The sequence below is a fragment of the Anolis sagrei genome, chromosome 9 (assembly GCF_037176765.1).
Source record: "Anolis sagrei isolate rAnoSag1 chromosome 9, rAnoSag1.mat, whole genome shotgun sequence".
Taxonomy (NCBI): domain Eukaryota; kingdom Metazoa; phylum Chordata; class Lepidosauria; order Squamata; family Dactyloidae; genus Anolis; species Anolis sagrei.
In genome coordinates, this window is record NC_090029.1 from 18,678,325 (window position 1) to 18,698,642 (window position 20,318).

General features: G+C 43.5%; 1 protein-coding gene across 2 annotated transcripts in view; it reads right to left on the reverse strand.

The window, feature by feature from the left end:
* Window positions 1–306: 306 nt before the first annotated feature.
* The window catches only part of IGDCC3 (immunoglobulin superfamily DCC subclass member 3), a 105,769-nt gene continuing 85,757 nt past the window's right edge, over window positions 307–20,318 (reverse strand). The window contains exons 8-13 of one of the 2 annotated variants that reach the window (XM_067471317.1): window positions 19,171–19,335; window positions 14,410–14,598; window positions 11,793–11,897; window positions 11,443–11,581; window positions 9,071–9,281; window positions 307–7,098 (exon numbers count right to left, since the gene is read on the reverse strand). In XM_067471317.1, the coding sequence (XP_067327418.1) occupies window positions 6,943–7,098; window positions 9,071–9,281; window positions 11,443–11,581; window positions 11,793–11,897; window positions 14,410–14,598; window positions 19,171–19,335 (965 nt within the window). In that variant the 3' untranslated portion in view covers window positions 307–6,942. The remainder of the gene's footprint in view (window positions 7,099–9,070; window positions 9,282–11,442; window positions 11,582–11,792; window positions 11,898–14,409; window positions 14,599–19,170; window positions 19,336–20,318) is intronic. The other variant, XM_060755612.2, reaches the window with a different exon arrangement.

The following is a 20,318-nucleotide window of genomic DNA, read 5'->3' on the forward strand; positions in this document are numbered from 1 at the left end:
ACGAAATTTCGGAAATTACGAAACAATTTTGAAACAATAACGAATCGATTCGTTAATGGCGGACGCGATTGCGCAATACGCTAAAAAACCCTCCAAATGGGACAGGGGGAACTTCTGAAGCTTCCCTCTCCCTCTGTTGTTGACTGTTGGTGTGATAATTTATTTTTTTATCACTAATAAAACAAACAACAACTATAAAACTTGCACCAGACATACGGAAATAATAACGAAATAATAACGAAACAATTTCGAAACAATTACGAAATAAATTTTAAAAATTCGTTTTGATTTTTAGTTGCTCCTGAATGGTTCAATATCGGATCGTAAGCCACTTTAAATCCGAATTATTAACGAATTACAAAATTAACGAACGAAACCGCCCAGCCCTAACCTGTGTTTTCTGATGGTCTTTGGCAACCCCTCTGACACTCCCTCACGACCCCCCCCCCAGGGGTCCCGATCCTCAGGTTGAGAAACACTGCTTTAATTTATTCGTGATTCCTCCTAGAAAACCATTTGGAGGATTAAAACATGGCAGCCACATATTCTTATTATTATCATGTTTATTTATACCCCGCTTTCTCTCTCCACAAGGAGATGTGCAACTCTCTACTCAGCTGAATGAGATGCCCAAAGCTTTCCTGTGAATTTGAAAGCACAAGTCCAAAGTACCGTTGAACCCCACCATTGCTATCGTATTAAACGTATTAGGGGGTCTGTCAAATTGGTGACCATTAACATCAACTTGGCTTGGAAGAGGCAAAACATGACCCAAAACAAGCACAGATTCCCTTCATCTTGTTTTGTCATCAAGGATAGGTCAAGAAGACCTTCCGCAAAGGCTGGTCTATTGGAAACATCTCTGGCTAACTAGCTAGGTCAAAGAAATCCCCCCAACAGAGGAACAATCTAATGATATTTTCAAAGAGAATAAAATTAATAATTATTATTAATAATTATATTTTGTAGGGGTTCACATCCATCATCTGTTGCTTTGCGCCAATGGGAAATCCGCATTGGGTGAAGCCATTACATTTACTGGAAGGTAAAACAAGAAAGAAGGAAGGAAGGAAGAGAAGAAAGAAGATTTCCTACTGTAATGTCTCTAATAAAATGGCACAACATTTTCCCTTTTACACAAAGGAAACAGTGACAAAATACTTGTTTACAGCATCACAATAACATGGTATTAAAATAAGAACAGGTTCATACAACCCGGGAGCAATTTGAAGCCGAAGCTAATTTAAAAAAAAAATTAGGTGTCTTGCTTTGGCAATAGATTTTTTAAAAACTTCACATCTGATTTTTTTAAATTTTTTAGACAAATCATGTTTTTTTTTTAAAAAATGGTTACTAGATAAAGTTCACCCTGAAAAAAGATGTGTCTTATTAATGTTGTAATTGGACGTACAATCAAAGCAAAGGCATTTCTTTCTTTTTCTCTCTTTTTGTTTCTTAGCTATTACAATGTAAACTAAGCCTTAAACCATCACAAACAGGTGGCAAGGTGAGAACTAAAGACCACGTTTCTTGAATGGAAGAACACAGAGCTACTTTTAATTATTTTCATTGTTGGCTTGGGATTTTGAGAGTGACCGTTCAAAAAAAAGAAGGTATTCCGGAGCCAATGCTAGTGATGTAACACAGGGGTAATACAACCTAGGTCTCACAATTTTGCATTATTTTATTTGGTCAGAGATCAGGATTTACTAATGACTAAATTCATTGCAAATTCCATTTTACCTCCTTCCTTTGGCCACAGCAACACACACAACATTGAGTGGGGAGCATCAGGCCACATCAAGATAGTCAATATAGAGTGAGCACCATTGGCAAAGGTCATGTCAACATAGTCAATACTGAATGAGCACCATTAGCCATAGCAACACAGTTAATGAGGAACAGCAGGCTATATCAACATATTCAATATTGAGTGATGAACATCAGGGCACAGTAACACAGTCAATATTGAGTGAGCACCATTGGCCATAGAAACACAGTCAATATTGAGTGAGCACCATTGGCTATAGCAACACAGTCAATACTGAGTGAGGAACATCAGGCCATATCAACATAGTCAATACTGAGTGAAGAATATTGGCCATAGCAACAGTCAATATTGAGTGAAGCACATCAGGCCATATCAACACAGTCCATGTGGTGTGAGCACCATTGGCCATAGCAACACAGTCAATATTGAGTGAGGAACATCAGACCATATCAACATAGGCAAAATTGAGTAAGCACCATTGGCCATAGCAAAATGGTCAAGGAGGAACATCAGACCATATCAACATATTCAATATTGAGTGAGCTCCATTGGCAATAGCAACACAGTCAATATTGAGTGAGGAACATCAGGCCATATCAATGCAGTCAATATCAAGTGAGCACCATTGGCCATAGCCACACAGTCAAATCAACATAGCCAAATGTTAATGAGGGTGACCAATTGCCAACTGTCAGTGAGGACCATCTGACCACATCAGTATATCCCAAAGAGAGTGAGGATGGGAGAAGCTCTCCAACAGGACCTGGAGGGCCACATGTTGAACACAACATTTCCCAAATGCTCTTGGAATAAAGGCCACCACCAACATAGGGTCCCAGTCTGTGTCTCTCTCTCGGACCCACATCTGACACTATGCTCACAGACTGTCCTCTTCTGCTGTGTGGCAGCAGCCATGCTGGTTCTTATATCAGTGGGACCGTAAAGCCACTTTGGGTTTTAATCAGAATTTTAAAGGGGTTCTCCAATGTGCTGAACCTGTTTGGAGGTGAGGTGACTTCAGCACAATGTGTGGCGCCTTTAAAGTTCAGACTAAAATCCAAAAAGGATGCTCCCCTCCCATCCTTATACACTGTCTAGAGAGCCACCGAAACCATAGACATCTTATTTGGTAACAATGCCACGAAACAAGAGATTTATATCCAGATACACATATTGTCCTGTTGGGTCTTATTTACACTCACAGTAAATACACTCTACATGTTAAAGTTTGCGCTCAATAACACAAATGTTTTAGGTGATGAAGGAGCCAAGCCATGGCAGAAAAGCCACCTGATCGCCTCTTGCTGGTGCTCAAAATGGAGAATTTGGGGAGCATTGGTTTTTCTGTTCTTTGTAAAGGTCATAATAATATTGTTGAGGCATTTAAAAAAAAAAAACAACCAAACTTAATGTCTTCCTTCCCCTATCCTTCTTTGATTCCTTTTGCTTCTTAACCAAAAAATATTTTAATTATTTTTTCAAAAACAACAACAGTTATAAAAATAGCTATTAGAATTAAACATACTAAAATAAAATTAGATATATTTATATATATAGAAAAGGAAACATGACAATGGAGTGGCTGATGTGGACACCAAAGGTATCGCCCAGGCATGGGCAAACTTAGGCCCTCCAGGTATTTTGAACTCCAACTCCCACAATTCCTAACAGCCAGTAGAAATGTGGGAGTTGGTCCAAAACATGTGGAGGGCAGAAGTTTGGTCATGCCTGAACTAGAAGGTATTTTTTCACTGATCCAAAGCTGCCCATACTAGTAGGAGTGGACCATAAATAGGGTGGGATAGGATTGAGCATATTGAATAATGTCTGAACTCAAACCTGGAGTCGATTCACAGTTCCACAAACATGGGATCCTTGTATTACCAATGGAAGTCAAGAGGTAGTTGGCTTCACCTCTTAAATCTTCAGCTTTGTCCCACATGGCCCTGTTTTCCACCAAAGCAGACAAAGTGAGCTTCCACCATTCTGGAAAATGAGGGAGACTCATCCGGCTCATGCATGCTTTGGCCCACGTCAACAGACGTCAGGTGGGGTTTGTCATCATTTTGATCATTCTCTCCCACCAATAACCATATTGGAGACATTGCTCATCCTTTTCCCCACATCGCTTGGTCACGCTGACTACTTATAACTGAGGTAGGTTGCCAGCCTATTGAGAAAACGTGCTACATTCTAAGGCTTCAAAACATGAGGTCCATCACCGATGGCGCCACACCAGTCACCTACAAAACAAACCAGGAGAAGCCAACTGCTAAGGACCAAGCAGAGGCCCACCAAGCAGTATCCATCCCCTATTAGACAACAGGTCTTACTGGTCCACAGATCACCCTAGACCTGCAAATGGTTCACACATTTCACATGAACAAGGCCATCGTTTCATCACTAGCCTGATTCTGAGATAACCATGGCACCCTTCCCTTCCAGGATGACGCGAGCAGTTTGTATGGTTTTACCTGTCAGGAGTGGATAATGCGCAATGACACAACACAAGCTTTGTTTTCAAAGGTTCCATGCCTTGTTTCTCCAAGTTTAAGGGGTTGTAACCAGGAGAGCTAAAAATACAAGGTTTCCTCATAGCCTGCAATCTTAAAGACTAGGTGGATCGACTGCCTCACTGCAGCTTGGTAAAGTAACTTTGGGAAACAATGGACTGGTTCCTATTGGTTAATCCCAACTAGAGTATCTCCAATGACTCAACACATAAGATAAAGTCAGTGGATCCATTCTAGTAGGAGTGGACTATAAAGTGAAGCCCTACAACACCCAAAATCCACCAAGTTGGGTTAAGATATTCTGAGAACTTCCCAAAGCAAGGACTCCAAGCTCTGGAGAAACCACAACTAAAGCTTAAGTATAATGAATGTGGGCAGGTTTATCTGGAAAGACAATAGGCTTTCCTTCAGCAGAAAAGGCTCAGGAATGTCATAAGTTGGTTATAGAGTATTCACTTTGCATGCAGAAGGCCCTACGCTTGACTCAGAGTATCTCCATTGGAAATGGAGCTCTGGAGATGGTTGTCTACTAGAGACACTGTCAGCCCCTTCTATACTGTTATATAAAATCTAGACTATCTGCTTTGAACTGGATTATTGGGCAGAGTAGACTCATATTATCCAGTTCAATGTAGATAATCTGGATTATATGGCAGAGGTCGCAGTCAGAGGAGAAAACTCAAGGTTTGGTTGATCCATATTCAGCCTTTTCATAAAGCTACAGGAGGACTGCCAGTAGGACTGAAGACTGATAGGTCAAAGGTCTGAATCTGGGGAGAGCATGGATGAGCTCCCTCTGTCAGCTCCAGCTCCCCATGTGGGACATGAGAGAAGCCTCCCACAAGGATGGTAAAACATCAAAACATTCGGGTATCCCCTGGGCAACATCCTTGCAGACGGCCAATTCTTTCACACTAGAAGTGACTTGTAGTTTCTCAAGCCACTCCTGACATGAAAATATATATATATAAAGATACAAGGTGACTGGAACCAATGAATAGCCTTATGTCCACTGCAAAGTGATACAAGAAGTTCAGTTATGGTGACTGGCACCAATGAATAGCCTTATGTCCACTGCAAAGTGATACAAGAAGTCCAGTTATAGTGACTGGAACCAATGAATAGCCTTATGTCCACTGCAAAGTGATACAAGAAGTCCAGTTATGGTGCCTCAATTTATCCATGTGGCCATAACTCGATCATCTAAGGAACATCCCTGGTGTGAACTGGCTTTGGATAGAGAGCAGTAGTCTTCAGTAGCAACCTGTGGACCAGTATTGACCCATTACAGCAGTGGTGGGCAACCTCAAGAGGTAAAAGGGCTACACTGCCCCCATGGGACCTTAGATGACCATGGTACCCACTGATACACCCCATGCTTTGATCTGGAAGGATTGTGTTTTGGACACAAGTTGGCCCAGCCCTGCATTATGGGCAGAAGCTAGCAACGGGTGACCTGCCTTTTGCTACAACCCTAACAATCTTTAATTATATTTTTTTACAAAAGAGACAAACATGATATTAAAAGCAACTCTTGAGACAGTAAGAAAAGCCTACACAAATTATCTAGCAAGCTTATGAGACTAAAAAGGGAAATGTCATCTACTGGACGCATGAGTCCACTCTGCTCTCAGTCCCCACTTTTTTGGAAGGCAGGGACTGAGCCGAAGGAAGAGAGGCGAAGGGCAAAGAGGTCTGACGACACGACACACCATTCTTCTATAAAAACATCTTGAGGTAGAACATTGCTTTCAAGGTTTTGGAAGTGCTTTACATTGGGACGACAATGAGAATCAAAGGAATACTTTTGTTGACGAAATAAAAAAAACAAAACAACAACCAACGTGGTAGACATGGAGCGTGACTTCTGAGGTAGTACCAAAACGCCTACTGACCAAAATGCTACACTACTTGCTTTGAAAACAAAAGGAAGACACAAGAGCTTTGCTTCTTCCCAGAAGACATTCAATTCCGGTTGAGGTAGGTTCTGAATTTGCTCGGGATGTCCGTCCAAGTCTTTTCTTTCAGTAGCCTTCGTGCAGGCTTGAAAACATGTTTTTGACACACTTGTTTTGCCTTTCGAGCAGTTCATCAGCAACAAGAAGAAGAAAAAACACATCCTGAGAATCACAGAGAGCCGAACGCACGTGGCAAAAAGTGTCCATAAATCCATGGAGAAGGTTTGGCCAACCAAGCACCTGCAGAGTTTTTGGGAGAAAGCCGACATTGGAGAGGTCTGCCAGAATCGGTTCTCTCCACTTTTCGCCAAAGGGAATCCACAGAGTAATCTTACTAAAGCTGCCAGAGGGAGGAACGCATTGGTAAACTGAGTCAGCCCACGGTCCCCATCACATTTGGTGTCAATGGTGACTAGGCGGTGGGCCAAGATGTCTTCTGAAACCTGCCCAGCTCAGATCTGGATAGGAAAGAAGGTACGCAAAGGCCTGAGGGAGGTCAGAAAGGCAGACTTCATGAAGCTTCCACAAGGCTGCCCACGGACAGTACACCTGTGTTTGCGCAAAGAAACAGACTTAAATTGACCTGAGATTGATGAGTCCTCTTAAAGACATCACCAGAGACTAATCCAACGTTGGCTGGAGAGTCCGATCAGAAGCTCGACCGTGTTGGTCACTTATCCTTCATTGGTTGGAGCTGGGTTCAAAGCTGGTTCTCCTTGGCTGAGGCTGAGCAGGCGTCACCCGAAGACAGGCTTGGAAACGGGGTGTCGCCCTGCTCTTCGACGATGCTGAACTCATCGGGCGGAAGTGTGGATATCTGGGTTTCATCGTGTGAGGTAGGAAGACTGTGATCCAACTGAGGAGAGACAGTGAGGGAGGGAAAGGTTATTTGAATGCACAAGAGTCATTTGCAACCCTCTTCCAAAAACCAATGTTGACATTCACATTATGCAAGTAGAGTGCTGATTCTACTTTAACTTCAGCATCTTGTGTTCACTATATGTTAATTTTGTTCTTTGTATTTTAATATATGTATGTTGTAGAATTCCAGGAATGTTTGGGTAATATTGTAACTTTGGTTTTTTAGCAATTACTTTTTGCAGCAGTGTCATTTGGGTTGCTAGCCTTTATGGCCCTATAGTCACTTATCCCTCCATCATATACTACAGTTTTTAACTTTCAACTTTTAATCCTTTGCTGTGTTTACTTTTCGTTTTCCTTTGTTTTGATGTGTTTTATGTTAAATTTCATTTGTCATGTTTTACTTTTATTTCTTTTGGGACTGTGGCGCAGCTGGCTGGGAGTCAGCCGCATTAAGATCACTACTGACCGAAAGGTCATGGGTTCGAAGCCAGCCCGGATGAAAGTGAGCTTCCGACCAAAATTGTGTAGCTTGCTGTTGACCTTTGCAGCCTGAAAGGCAGTTGGATCTGTCAAGTAGGAAATTTAGGTACAACTTATATGGGGAGGCTAATTTAACTGATTTACGAGGCCATAAAAATCTCCAGGAAGTATGCAAAGAATGAGGAAGTACTTCATCAGTGTCACAAACAGATGGTGAAGCCAGAAGCTGGAATGTTAAATAGCCTCTGAGTGTCTGTCTATATATATTGTGTGTCTATGGCAGTGGTTCTCAACCTGGGGTCCCCAGATGTTTTTGGCCTTCAACTCCCAGAAATCCTAACAACTGTTAACTGGCTGGGATTTCTGGGAATTGTAGGCCAAAAACATCGGGGAACCCCAGGTTGAGAACCACTGGTCTATGGCATTGAATGTTTGCCATGTATATGTACATTGTAATCCACCTGAGTCCCCTGTGGGGTGAGAAAGGTGGAATATAAATACTGTAAATATATAAATAAAATAAATTGATGTAGGTTAATTGCTGTATATTTTATCGTGTTCTTGTTTGATTTGCTGTTACCTTCTACCTGGGGGAGAATATAAATAAAGTTATTTTTATTAGGAGCCACGGTGCCACTGAACCCTTGTGCCACTGAACTGCTGATCTGAAGGTTGGCAGTACGTGTGAAAAAGATCTTGGAGTCCTCGTGGACAACAAGTTAAACATGAGCCAACAATGTGATGTGGTGGCAAAAAAAGCCAATGGGATTTTGGCCTGCATCAATAGGAGCATAGTTTCTAGATCTAGGGAAGTAATGCTACCCCTCTATTCTGTTTTGGTTAGACCACATCTGGAATATTGTGTCCAATTCTGGGCACCACAATTCAAGAGAGATATTGACAAGCTGGAATGTGTCCAGAGGAGGGCAACTAAAATGATCAAGGGTCTGGAGAACAAGCCTTATGAGGAGCGGGTTAAGGAGCTGGGCATGTTTAGCCTGAAGAAGAGAAGGCTGAGAGGGGATATGATAGCCATGTATAAATATGTGAGAGGAAGCCACAGGGAGGAGGGAGCAAGTTTATTTTCTGCTTCCCTGGAGACTAGGATACGGAACAATGGCTTCAAACTACAAGAGAGGAGATTCCATATGAACATGAGGAAGAACTTCCTGACTGTGAGAGCCGTTCAGCAGTGGAACTCTCTGCCCCGGAGTGTGGTGGAGGCTCCTTCTTTGGAAGCTTTTAAACAGAGGCTGGATGGCCATCTGTCAGGGGTGATTTGAATGCAATATTTCTGCTTCTTGGCAGGGGGTTGGACTGGATGGCCCATGAGGTCTCTTCCAACTCTTTGATTCTATGATTCTATGATCCATTGAAACAAGGGGATGTACATAAGTGCTCGTGTTACCGTTTACCCATCTTACACATCTCTCTAGTGTAAGCTGATTCAGCAAACAAACTCAAGTCCTTGTTCCCCTTCTTACCGTGCTCTCTTTGCAGTGTGGATCAGGCGGGGAAGGCGGTGCCGGGAACAACCTTTCCAGCTCATTCATATCCAGCTGTTTCCCATTGGCGTCCGGATCCTCCCTTTCCCTCTGGGCAGTTCCATTGAGGGCCAAGGTGGCAGCATTCCTCTGGCTTCTTGGGACCTGCGGTGTCGACAACTGCTCCTGGACATTCTTACACATCAGCAGCCTGTGCAAAAGCAAGCGGGGAGAGTAATATAAATTGGTCTTGCAGGGCATTTTTACAGTTTACAGAAAGTTGTGAAACTTATGGGAAGGGCCATCATTCAATGGCAGAGCCCAGGCTTTGCAAGAAAAAGACCTAAGGTACAGTGCTTGGTATCTCCAAACAGAGCTTGAAAAACTCCTGCCTGAGGTTCTGGAGAATGGGAACAAGACTGAGATGGAAAGTCACTGGGCTGATGTGAGTTGTAACCTAATACATCTGGACCAATGCATGGTCTGATTTTTAAGAAAAGCATCAGCTTAGGGAAAGCTGGAATCCTCAATATGGGAAATCCTGATTCAAAAACCTCCCTGTTTAAGGAGCTTCATTGTTTGCCATTTATTTGGGAATTGTTTGGGAACCGCCTACCTTCGTGACCGCATTTCCTTTTACGAGCCCATATGATCCCTTCGATCTTCTGGAGAGGCCCTTCTCTCACTCCCGCCCCCATCGCAAGTGAGGGAGAGACCTTCTCAGTGGTGGCCCCTCAGCTCTGGAACTCACTCCCCTGAGACATTAGGCATGGCCCCAACCTGGCAGTGTTTAGGAAGCGTCTGAAAACTTGGCTATTCCAGTGTGCCTTCGATGAATGAACAATAATCCCTGACCTTGACCAAACCTTGCATAAAATGCCCTCAGAAGCACTTTATCCCATCTTCTAGTGCAATTAAACCTCATTTTTGTCCCTCTGATCCTCTGTCTAGATATGTTACAGGGCCTGCTCACCCAGTGTTTTTAAACTTTTAATCTTTGCAACTTGTGCTGCCCACTGCCCACTGTAATTTGTGTATGTGTGTGATTCAATTACTGTGATCTTATATTGTTTGGTGTGTGCATTTGTATAGTTCTCTGTATTTATTTTTATTTTCATTATATGTTGCTGTTTGTATTTTATGTTGTATATTTGCTTTGCTGTACTGATGGGCTTGGTCTCATGTAAACCGTTCCGAGTCCCCTTGGGGAGATGGTGGTGGGATATAAATAAAGTTATTATTATTATTATTATTATTATTATTATTATTATTATTATTATTCTGACACAAAAGGACAGTATGTCACAGCAAACGAGATCTATATGCTGGATTTCGTATTTAAAAAATCACAAGTTGAACACTTCCCAAGCGTCTAGGACTGTGTGATGTATTTTTGAATGATGCGTGCAGATCCAAGTAAGGTGGCCTTTTGCATTTGACAGATAGTGATTTGGTCGATGTTTATTGTTTCCAAATGCCGGCTGAGATCTTTTGGCACAGCACCCAGTGCGCCAATGACCACTGGGACCACCTATACTGGTTTATGCCAGAGCCTTTGCAGTTCGATTTTGAGGTCTTGATAGGCTGAGTTTTTCCTGTTGTTTTTCCTCAATGTGACTGTCACCCAGTATGGTGACATCAATAGTCCAGACTTTTTTCTTTTCCACAATCGTGATGTCTGGCGTGTTGTGATCCAAAACTTTGTCGGTCTGGATTCGAAAGTTCCACAGTATTTTTGCATGTTCATTTTCCACAACCTTTGCGGGTTTATGATCCCACCAATTCTTTACAGCTGGCAGGTGGTACTTGTGGCACAAGTTCCAGTGAATCATCTGGGCCACAGAGTTGTGTCTTTGTTTGTAGTCCGTCTGTGCGATTTTCTTGCAACAGCTGAGGATATGGTCCATGCCCAATCTGACCAATTTCCTTCTATACGTCCTCTGAAGCACTTTATCTATCAATTGGATTGATCCCCCCATATCACTCTTTAAAACCCCCATGCCCAGACATACCCTACTCTGTACATACCCAGGGTTTTTAAAATTTTAATCTACATCTGGCCCTGCCATAATGTTTTTAAATCTTTTGTGTGTTATTGCTTGTTCAACTGTGTTCAACTGTGTTATTTATATTGTTTTATTTGCTTGCTTGTTTGTTGATATATTGCTTTATTTGTATTTGACGTGCTTGGGGAGATGGTGGCGGGGTATAAACAAAGTTATTATTATTATTATTATTATTATTATTATTATTCCTTGCACAGTCTGCATTTTAGGTCATCTGCTGATGATGATGATTATGATTATGTTGATTATTATTATTATTCCTGAGATAGCCCATCCCAAATCCATCAGACTCTGCACACATCTTACCGTCCTCTATATCCAAACATGAGGAAGAGAACGCAGAAGATGATGCAGGTGACGCCGATGTGGATCCCGATGATGATGCCGGTAGCCGAGGTCTTGTTGGTCTGCTCATCTTTCATACAGTTGCAGGGTTGGCTCAGGCCTAGGTTCAAAGAGAGCTTGTGAGGAACAAGAGAGGGCTTCTCATATTACACCCCTTGCGAACCCCAAAAGGGTTTTCCACACATGAAGTGACTGCGAACAGCCCCAGTTCGACCACAGCGTTTGGATCCACTGCCATTTCTGCCCAGTTTCCAATGGCTGCCTCATATATGTTATGATTGTCCAAACAGAATGTAAGTGTAAACTCTCACCTGTCCGGTCAACAGTCTCTCGCAGGGACACAAACCGGACAGTGGCATTCCCGTCGCCATGTTGGTTGTAAGCAAGAAGCTTGACTTCATACACCACCGATGGATCTGAAAGAAAAAGATGCAGAGACACCATATGGTTAGGTTGGCCACCTGCCTCCATTGCTCCAAGTGCTTCTATGGCAAGCACAGATGGGGAAAGGGCAAAATGATTTATCTATTTATTTATTTATTTGCCACATTTATATACCGCCCCTCTCAGCCCAGAGGCGACTCAGAGTGTTCACAATCGGCAACAATTTGATGCCTCAAGAATTATAACAAATAAAATGATCATAAAATACTGTTAAAAACATTAGCATAAAACATAAGAATATAAAAAAAAACATACAAAGCCTTAAAAACATTATTGTGAGTGTCTCCAAGTCAAGTCATTATTCAGTTGCGTCATCAAGTGGTTCCATGATTTCGTATAACTATGCCGTATTTGGGAAGGCCTGCTCAAAAAGCCAGTTTTTCACCTTTCTTCAAAAAGTCAGGAGGGAGGTGGCCAATCTTTTATCCCTAAGCAGGGCATTCCACAGTTGAGGGGCCACCACTGAGAAGGTCCTGTCTCTGGTCCCTGCCAAAAACATCTGCAAGGAAGGCAGGACCGAGAGCAGGGCCTCCCCAGAAGATCTCAACGTCCTAAAGAATTATAAAATTGGAAGGGCTTCCAAGGGCCATCTAGTTCTCTCCTTGCCACCTTTTTGTTAATTCTGAATTGAGTCACAGAGTGCATCTACAGCTGGTGGTTCCCCACCTTTGGTCCTCCAGGTGTTTTGGACTTCAACTCCCAGCAATCCCAGCCAGTTTACCAGCGGTTAGGAACTGTGGGAGCTGAAATCCAAAACATCTGGAGGCTCAAAGGTTGGGAACCACTGATCTACATTGTAGATGCAGCCTGACACCACTTTAACTGCCACATCCCAATGCTATGGAATCATGGAAACTATAGTTTTACAAGGTCTTTAGCTGTCTCCACCAAAGAGTGATGATGCCCAACCAAACTACAAGGATTCCATAGCATTGTGTCATGGCAGTTAAAAGTGATATCAAACCACATTATTTACTCAAATTTAACGCTCACCTTTTAAAAAACTAAACGACTTTCCCAAAATGAGGGTGTGCATTAGATTTGCGTCATATGGTCATCTGAGAGCTGAACCAAAGCAAAAGGTGAAGCTGCTTCAGGAGTATCTGGAGCTCCTCTTTGAAGGATCTCATCTCTCATTTAATTGCCATAGCTCAATGCTTTGCAATGCAGGGATGTGTAGTTTGGGTTTTTTTTCCATGTCAGGAGCAACTTGAGAAACTGCAAGTCATTTCTGGTGTGAGAGAATTGAGCGTCTGCAAGGATGTTGCCCAGGGATGCCCGGATGTTTTGACGTTTTACCATCCTTGTGGGAGGCTTCTCTCATGTCCCCACATGGGGAGCTGGAGCTGACAGAGGGAGCTCATCCGCGCTCTCCCTGGATTCGAACTTCTGACCTGTCAGTCTTCAGTCTTGCTGGCACAAGGGTTTAACCCATTGAGCCACTGGGGACTCCTGTGTAGTTTGGTGAGACATCCACACTCTGGTCCATGAAGTCACAAAGAGCCAGAAACGACTGAACGAATGAACAACAACCACACTCTTTGGCAGAGAAGGTGCAAGACCTTATAAGGCTAGATCCCTTATGATTCCATAGCACTGAACCAAGGCAGTTTAAGTGGATTCATTCTGCAGCATAAATGCACCAAAATGTTTTCTCTTCCGGTGCTGGAAACTTTGGGGTCCTAACGCTGCCCCTGGAAAATCCTGCAAATCTCCTGGGAAGACAGGCGGACAAATGTCAGCGTGCTGGAAGAAGCAAAGACCACCAGCATTGAAGTGATGGTCCTCTGCCATCAACTTCACTGGACTGGCCACGTTGTCCGGATGCCTGACCACTGTCTCCCAAAACAGTTGCTCTACTTCGAACTCAAGAACGGAAAACGGAATGTTGATGGACAGGAAAAGATATTTAAATATGGGCTCAAAGCCAGCCTTTAAAACTCTGGCATAGACACTGAGAACTGGGAAGCTCTGGCCTTTGAACGCTCCGGCTGGAGGTCAGCTGTGACCAGCAGTGCTGCAGAATTTGAAGAGGCACAAATGGAGGGCGAAAGAGAGAAACATGCCAAGAGGAAGGCACGTCAAGCCAACCCCGACCGATACCACTTTCCACCTGTAAACCAATGCCCTCACTGCGGGAGAAGATGCAGATCAAGAATAGGGCTCCACTGTGACCTACGGACCCACCTGAACACTGATCCTGAAAGACTATCCTACTCGGCCAATGAGGGATTGCCTAAGTAAGTAACACTTTTGTTTTTAAAGAAGGGATTCTAAGCAGGCAGCAACTGTAATAGACAAATGACAAAGAGTGCACTTTTTGCCACTGCGCATTACATTTGCTAGCAAATACTTTTTTTTTGGTATCAGGGTTTTGAAAACTGAGGTGCACATTAGATGTGATAGCATGTGAGACTCAAGTTAATATGGTCTTTTCTCAACAGCACTAAGGATTTCTGTTTTTTGCCCATCTTTTTTACTCACCAAGCTGGCTGATGTTGTAAGATGTGACGTTGCTCGGCAAAAGCAAGGGGCCGGTGAAATGGGGGAGATGGACCTTGCGGTAGTAGAGCTTGAAGCCTTGGTGCTGGCCCAGCTTGATGGAGGGCTCCCACACAGCTTGGACGGCGGTGCTGTTGAGGACTTTAATGAAGAGGGACGGCACTGCCGGAACTAGAACAGAGCAGAAGGAAAAGAGAAATTGGCTTTTTGGGAGACCTTTTGCTTTGAACAAGAAATATAGATTGGAGGAAAAAACTGGAAAAAGTATGCAGTTGGGGGAAAAAAGCGAAGTGAGCAGTTGGACAAGTAAACTGGATATGCCTTATGCATTGGATAGGGAATCATAGAATAATAGAATAACAGAGTTGGAAGAAACCACATGGGCCACCTAGTCGAACCTCCTGCCATGCAGGAAAAGTACAATCAAAGCACCCCTGACAAATGGCCATCAAGCCTCTGTTTAAAAGCTTCCACAGAAGAGGCTTCCACCAGACTCCAAGGCAGAGAGCTCCACTGCTGAGCAGCTCTCACAGTCAGGAAGTTCTTCGGAATGTTCAGGTGGAATCTCCTTTCCTGTCATTTGAACCCATTGCTCCATTGAGTCCTAGTTTCCAGGGCAGCAGAAAACAAGCCTGCTCCCTCTTCCTTATGGCAACCTTTCACATATTTATACATGGCTATCGTGACTCCTCTCAACCTTCTCATCTACAGGGTAAACAGACCCAGTTCTTTAAGATGCTCCTCAGAGGGATTCATGGTCTCCAGACCTTAGATCAGTGTTTCTCAACCTGGGGGTCGGGACCTCTGGAGGGGTCACGAGGGGGTGTCAGAGGGGTTACCAAAGACCATCAGAAAACACAGTATTTTCTATTGATCATAGGGGTCCTGTGTGGGAAGTCTGGCCCAATTCTATCATTGGTGAGATTCAGAGTACTCTTTGATTGTATGAGAACAATAAATCCCAGCAACTACAGTTCCCAAATGTCAAGGTCTATTTTCCGCAAACACCACTAGTGTTTACATTTGGGCATATTGAGGATTCATGCTAAGTGTGGTCCAGATCCATCATTATTTGAGTTCACAGTACTCTGTGGATGTAGATGAACTACAACTCCCAAACTCAAGGTCAATGCCCACCAAACCCTTCCGGTATTTTCTGTTGGTCATGGGAGTTATGTGTGTCAAGATTGGTTCAATTCCATTGTTGGTGGAGTTCAGATGCTCTTTGATTGTAGGTAAACTATAAATTCCAGCAACTACAATTCCCAAATGACGAAATCAATCCTCCCCGCAACCCCATCAGTATTCAAATTTGGGTGTAGCGAGTATTTGTGTCAAATTTGGTCCAGTGTATGAAAATACATCCTGCATATCAGATATTTATGTGACAATTCATAACAGTAGAAAAATTACAGTTAGGGAGTAGCAACAAAAATAATTTTATGGTTGGGGGTCACCACAACATCAGGAACTGTATTAAGGGGTCGTGGCATTAGGAAGGTTGAGAAACACTGCCTTAGATCATTTCATTTGCCTTCCTGTGGACACCTTCCAGCATAGAGTCAATATCTAAATTAAATTGCTTTGCCAAGAATTGGACAAGTATTTCAGGTAAAGAGCAGAATAGAGAGGCACCATGACTTCACTTGAACTGGACACTCCTTTGGATGCAGCCCAAAATCTCATTGGCTTTTTGAGCTGCTGCATCACACTCTTGCCTCACAGAATCATAGAGTTGGAAGAGACCTCATGGGCCACCCAGTCCAACCCCCTTCCAAGAAGCAGGAAAATTGCATTCAAAGCACCCCTGATAGATGGCTATCCAGCCTCTGTTTAAAAGCCTCTAAAGAAGGAGTCTCTGCCACACTCCAGGGCAGAGAGTTCCACTGCTGAACAACTCTCACAGTCAGGAAGTTCTTCCTAATGTTCAGGTGGAGTCTCCTTTCTTGTAGTTTGTAGTTTGCTCAACTTGTTCTCTGGGAAGACTCCAAGATGGCTCTCTCGTGGACTATTTTGGAACCAGGCATCACCCAACCTGCATCTTTGCATTTCATTAGTTCTGCCTAAGTGGAGTATCTTATGTTTGTCCTTGTTGAAGTTCATTTTGTTAGTTCTGGCCAATCAGCTCTCTAATCGGCTAAGGCCATTTTGAATCCTGATCCAGTCCTCTGGAGTATTAGCTCTCCCTCCTATTTTGGTTCCATCTACAAACTTGATCAGCACACTCTCTAAACCAGTGGGTCTCAACCTGGGGTCCCCAGATGTTTTTGGCCTTCAACTCCCAGAAATCCTAACAACTGGTAAACTGGCTGGGATTTCTGGGAGTTGTAGGCCAAAAACATCTGGGGACCCCAGGTTGAGAACCACTGCTCTAAACCTTCATCCAAGTCATTAATGAACATTGGGACAGAATGAGGATGCTAAATACTCACTGAAAATTTCATAGAATCATAGAATAATAGACTTGGAAGAGACCACATGGGCCATCTAGTCCAGCCACCTGCCATGCAGGAAAAGCACAACCCTGACAGATGTCCATCCACCCTCTGTTGAAAAGTTTCCAAGGAAGGAGTATTGAAGTATTTAATAGTATTGAAGTATTTTTGATGCAAGGGATGGGAAACCATGTCCAATTGGTACATTTGTGAGGACAAATGTACTATTTGTACATTGTCCTCCCAACCCTGCTATATGACTGCGAAATGTGGACTGTCTACAGACGTCACATGCAACTCCTAGAATGATTCCATCAGCGCTGCCTCCGGAAAATCCTGCAAATCTCTTGGGAAGACAGGCGGACAAATATCAGTGTGCTGGAAGAAGCAAAGACCACCAGCATTGAAGCGATGGTCTTCCGCCATCAACTCTGCTGGACCGCCACGTTATCCGGATGCCCGACCACCATCTCCCAAAGCAGTTGCTCTACTCCGAACTCAAGAATGGAAAATGGAATGTTGGTGGGCAGGAAAAGAGATTTAAAGATGGGCTCAAAGTCAATCTTTAAAACTCTGGCATGGACACTGAGAACTGGGAAGCCCTGGCCCTTGAGCGCTCCAGCTGGAAGTCAGCTATGACCAGGAGTGCTGCAGAATTTGAAGAGGCACGAATGAGAGAAACGTGCCAAGAGGAAGGCATGTCAAGCCAACCCCAACCGAGACTGCCTTCCACCTAGAAACCAATCCTGGAAGACTATTCTACTTGACCAATGAGGGATCACCTAAGTAAGGAAGTAAGTAAGTAAGGTACATTTGTGAGCATTTCTTATCTGGAATCCTCCAAAATGCAAAATGATCCAGGAATTTGATCCAAGGCAACGTCATGGTCACTTCTGCAAGAGGCAAAAAATGAAATCTCCTGCAGGACTAAGAACCTTCCTAAAGAGGATATATTTGATTGGATGGGAAGGTGAAATCATGGGCATTGTTCCTGCAGATGATACTGTCTCTCTTTTTATTCAGTAAGCCACCTTGAGTCCAACTTTTGGGAAGATAAATGATATGCTTAAAGTAATTGGCAGACTGGACTAATATAATGCCCGAACAACGATGCTTTCAAAACAGTGGCGCTTTGGGTAGGGTTGGATAGCGCAAGGCATCAAACACTGCTGTCATTTAGAAGACCCACAACCTTTAATGATCACAGCCAAGGAGGGAATATTACACCCAGACCGCTCAATGCCGAAGGAAAGAAAACACACAAAAACCTCCAAGCTTTATGAGGCTGAGCGCTACCGGCTTGAACGGCAAGGCTTTGGGTCAAGGCTTTTTAATGGAGTTTGAAGCCGTGTCAATCTTTCTGCCTCTTTAATGGAAAAAAAGAAAAGGGAAGGGTGGGAGGACAGATGGCGCACTCCCAGGATACGGAGGAAGAGGGGCCTAAGAATGTGGATCCCTTCCACAATCCACTTCAAGGATTTATTTGCCTTTTTTGCTAATGTTATGAGGTGTAGAAAGAGCTGCTATTTGGTTAAGTGCCTTCAAGTCACTCCTGACTAATGGGAACTCTTAAGGTGACTCTCTCTCTCTCTCCTAAGGCTTCATTTTTTTTTTATTTTGGACAACACCACTGCCTATATACCCAATTTCCCCCAAAATAAGACAGGACCTTATCTTATTTTTTTTCTGCAAAGGATGTGTTAAGGTTTATTTTCAGGGGATGCCTTATTTTTTCCAAATAGGCTTTTTTATGAACTGTGACCAGGGCTTATTTTTGAAGTAGGAAAAATCTTGAAAAATCACACTAGGGCTTATTTTGCGGGTAGATCTTATTTTGGAGACAGGTCTTATGTTCAGAGTAGATCTTATTTTGGGGATGGGTCTTATTTTGGGAGCAGGTCTTATTTTGGGGATGGGTCTTATTTGGGGATAGGTCTTATTTTGGAAGTAGGTTCTATTTTGGTAGTAGGTCTTATTTTGGGGATGGGCCTTATTTGGGAGAAGGTCTCATTTTGAAAGTAGGTCTTATTTTGGGAGTAGGTCTTATTTGAGGGGGCAAGGTCCTATTTTGGGAGAACTTATGGGGGGGGGCAAGGTCTTATTTTGGGAGGAGGTCTTATTTTGGGAGTAGGTCCTATTTTGAGTGTAGGTCTTATTTGGGGGGGGCAAGGTCTTATTTTGGGAGTAGGTCTTATTTTGGGGGTGGGTCTTCTTCTGGGGGCAGGTCTTATCTTCAGGGTAGGTCATATTTTCAGGGAAACAGGGCATCTATCCCTCAAAAGCTGGCCGAGAAAGCTGTGGTTCTTACCTTCCCCCAAAGTGCTCACGACCACCACTTCAGAGGCTTTACTGGCCCCCCGAGAAGTGTAGGCCTTGATATAGAAGCTGTAGCTGGTGGAGGGCTCCAGGTCTGTCACAAGCTGCTGGAAGGTGTTTTTGCTGACAGCTTCTTGGTACTCCATCTCTACCGGATCTGACAAAAGAAAAGCCTTGTAACTATCTTAACAATACACTGAGCCAGAAGAAAAAAGGTTGCAAGGGGACATGTTGGGACATCTTGGATTGTGGCTTCCCTTCTGGCAGAAGAGGTTTGGTCTGGGTGGCCTTTGGGGTCTCTTCCAACTCTCTTCTTTACGGAACCAATGTGGGTTCCTAGGTGCCTATTGACTTCTATTGCCATTTGTACTTGTCGCTCTCCCAGTGTGCAACACATAACCAATGATCCTCTACCCAGCAAAAGGCGTTTGGACTGGATTACCCTCAGGGTCTCTTCCAACACTATAATTCAATGATATTGCTTACTCTTCTTCTCTGCATAGAACCAAACATGACATCCCAATCCAATGGGTATTGCTGCCCATTGGTCCTATTGCCATTCCTATCTGGTGCTATCGAAATGTGCAGTACAATGCCAATGGTCATCTGCATAGTAGAAGAGGGTTGGACTGAATGACCTTTGGGGATCTCCACGCTATGCTTTGCTCCTCTTTACAGAGTCTACGCTATTCTTTGCTCCTCTTTACAGAACCATATGTGGCATCCCAGCCCACGGTGCCTGTTGACTTCTATTGGCTATTCCCCCAATGTGCAACACCTATCAATTGTCATCTGCATGGTAGAAAAGGGTTGGATTGGATGACCTATGGGGATCTCTTCCAGCTCTATGAGTTTATGCTATGCTTTGCTCCTCTTTGCAAGACCATATGTGACATCCCAGCCAAAGGTGCCCATTGACTTCTATTGGCTGTTCCCCCAATGTGCAGCACACAGCAATGAACTTCTGTGTGACAGAAGTGAATGGACTGGATGACCCTTGGGGATCTCTTCCAGCTCTATGAATCTATGCTATGGATTGCTCTTCTTTACTGAACCCAAGCCCAAGGGAACCAGCATGTGGATTACATTGACTTCTGTTGACCATTCCCCCAATGTACAACACACACCAATGATCTCTTC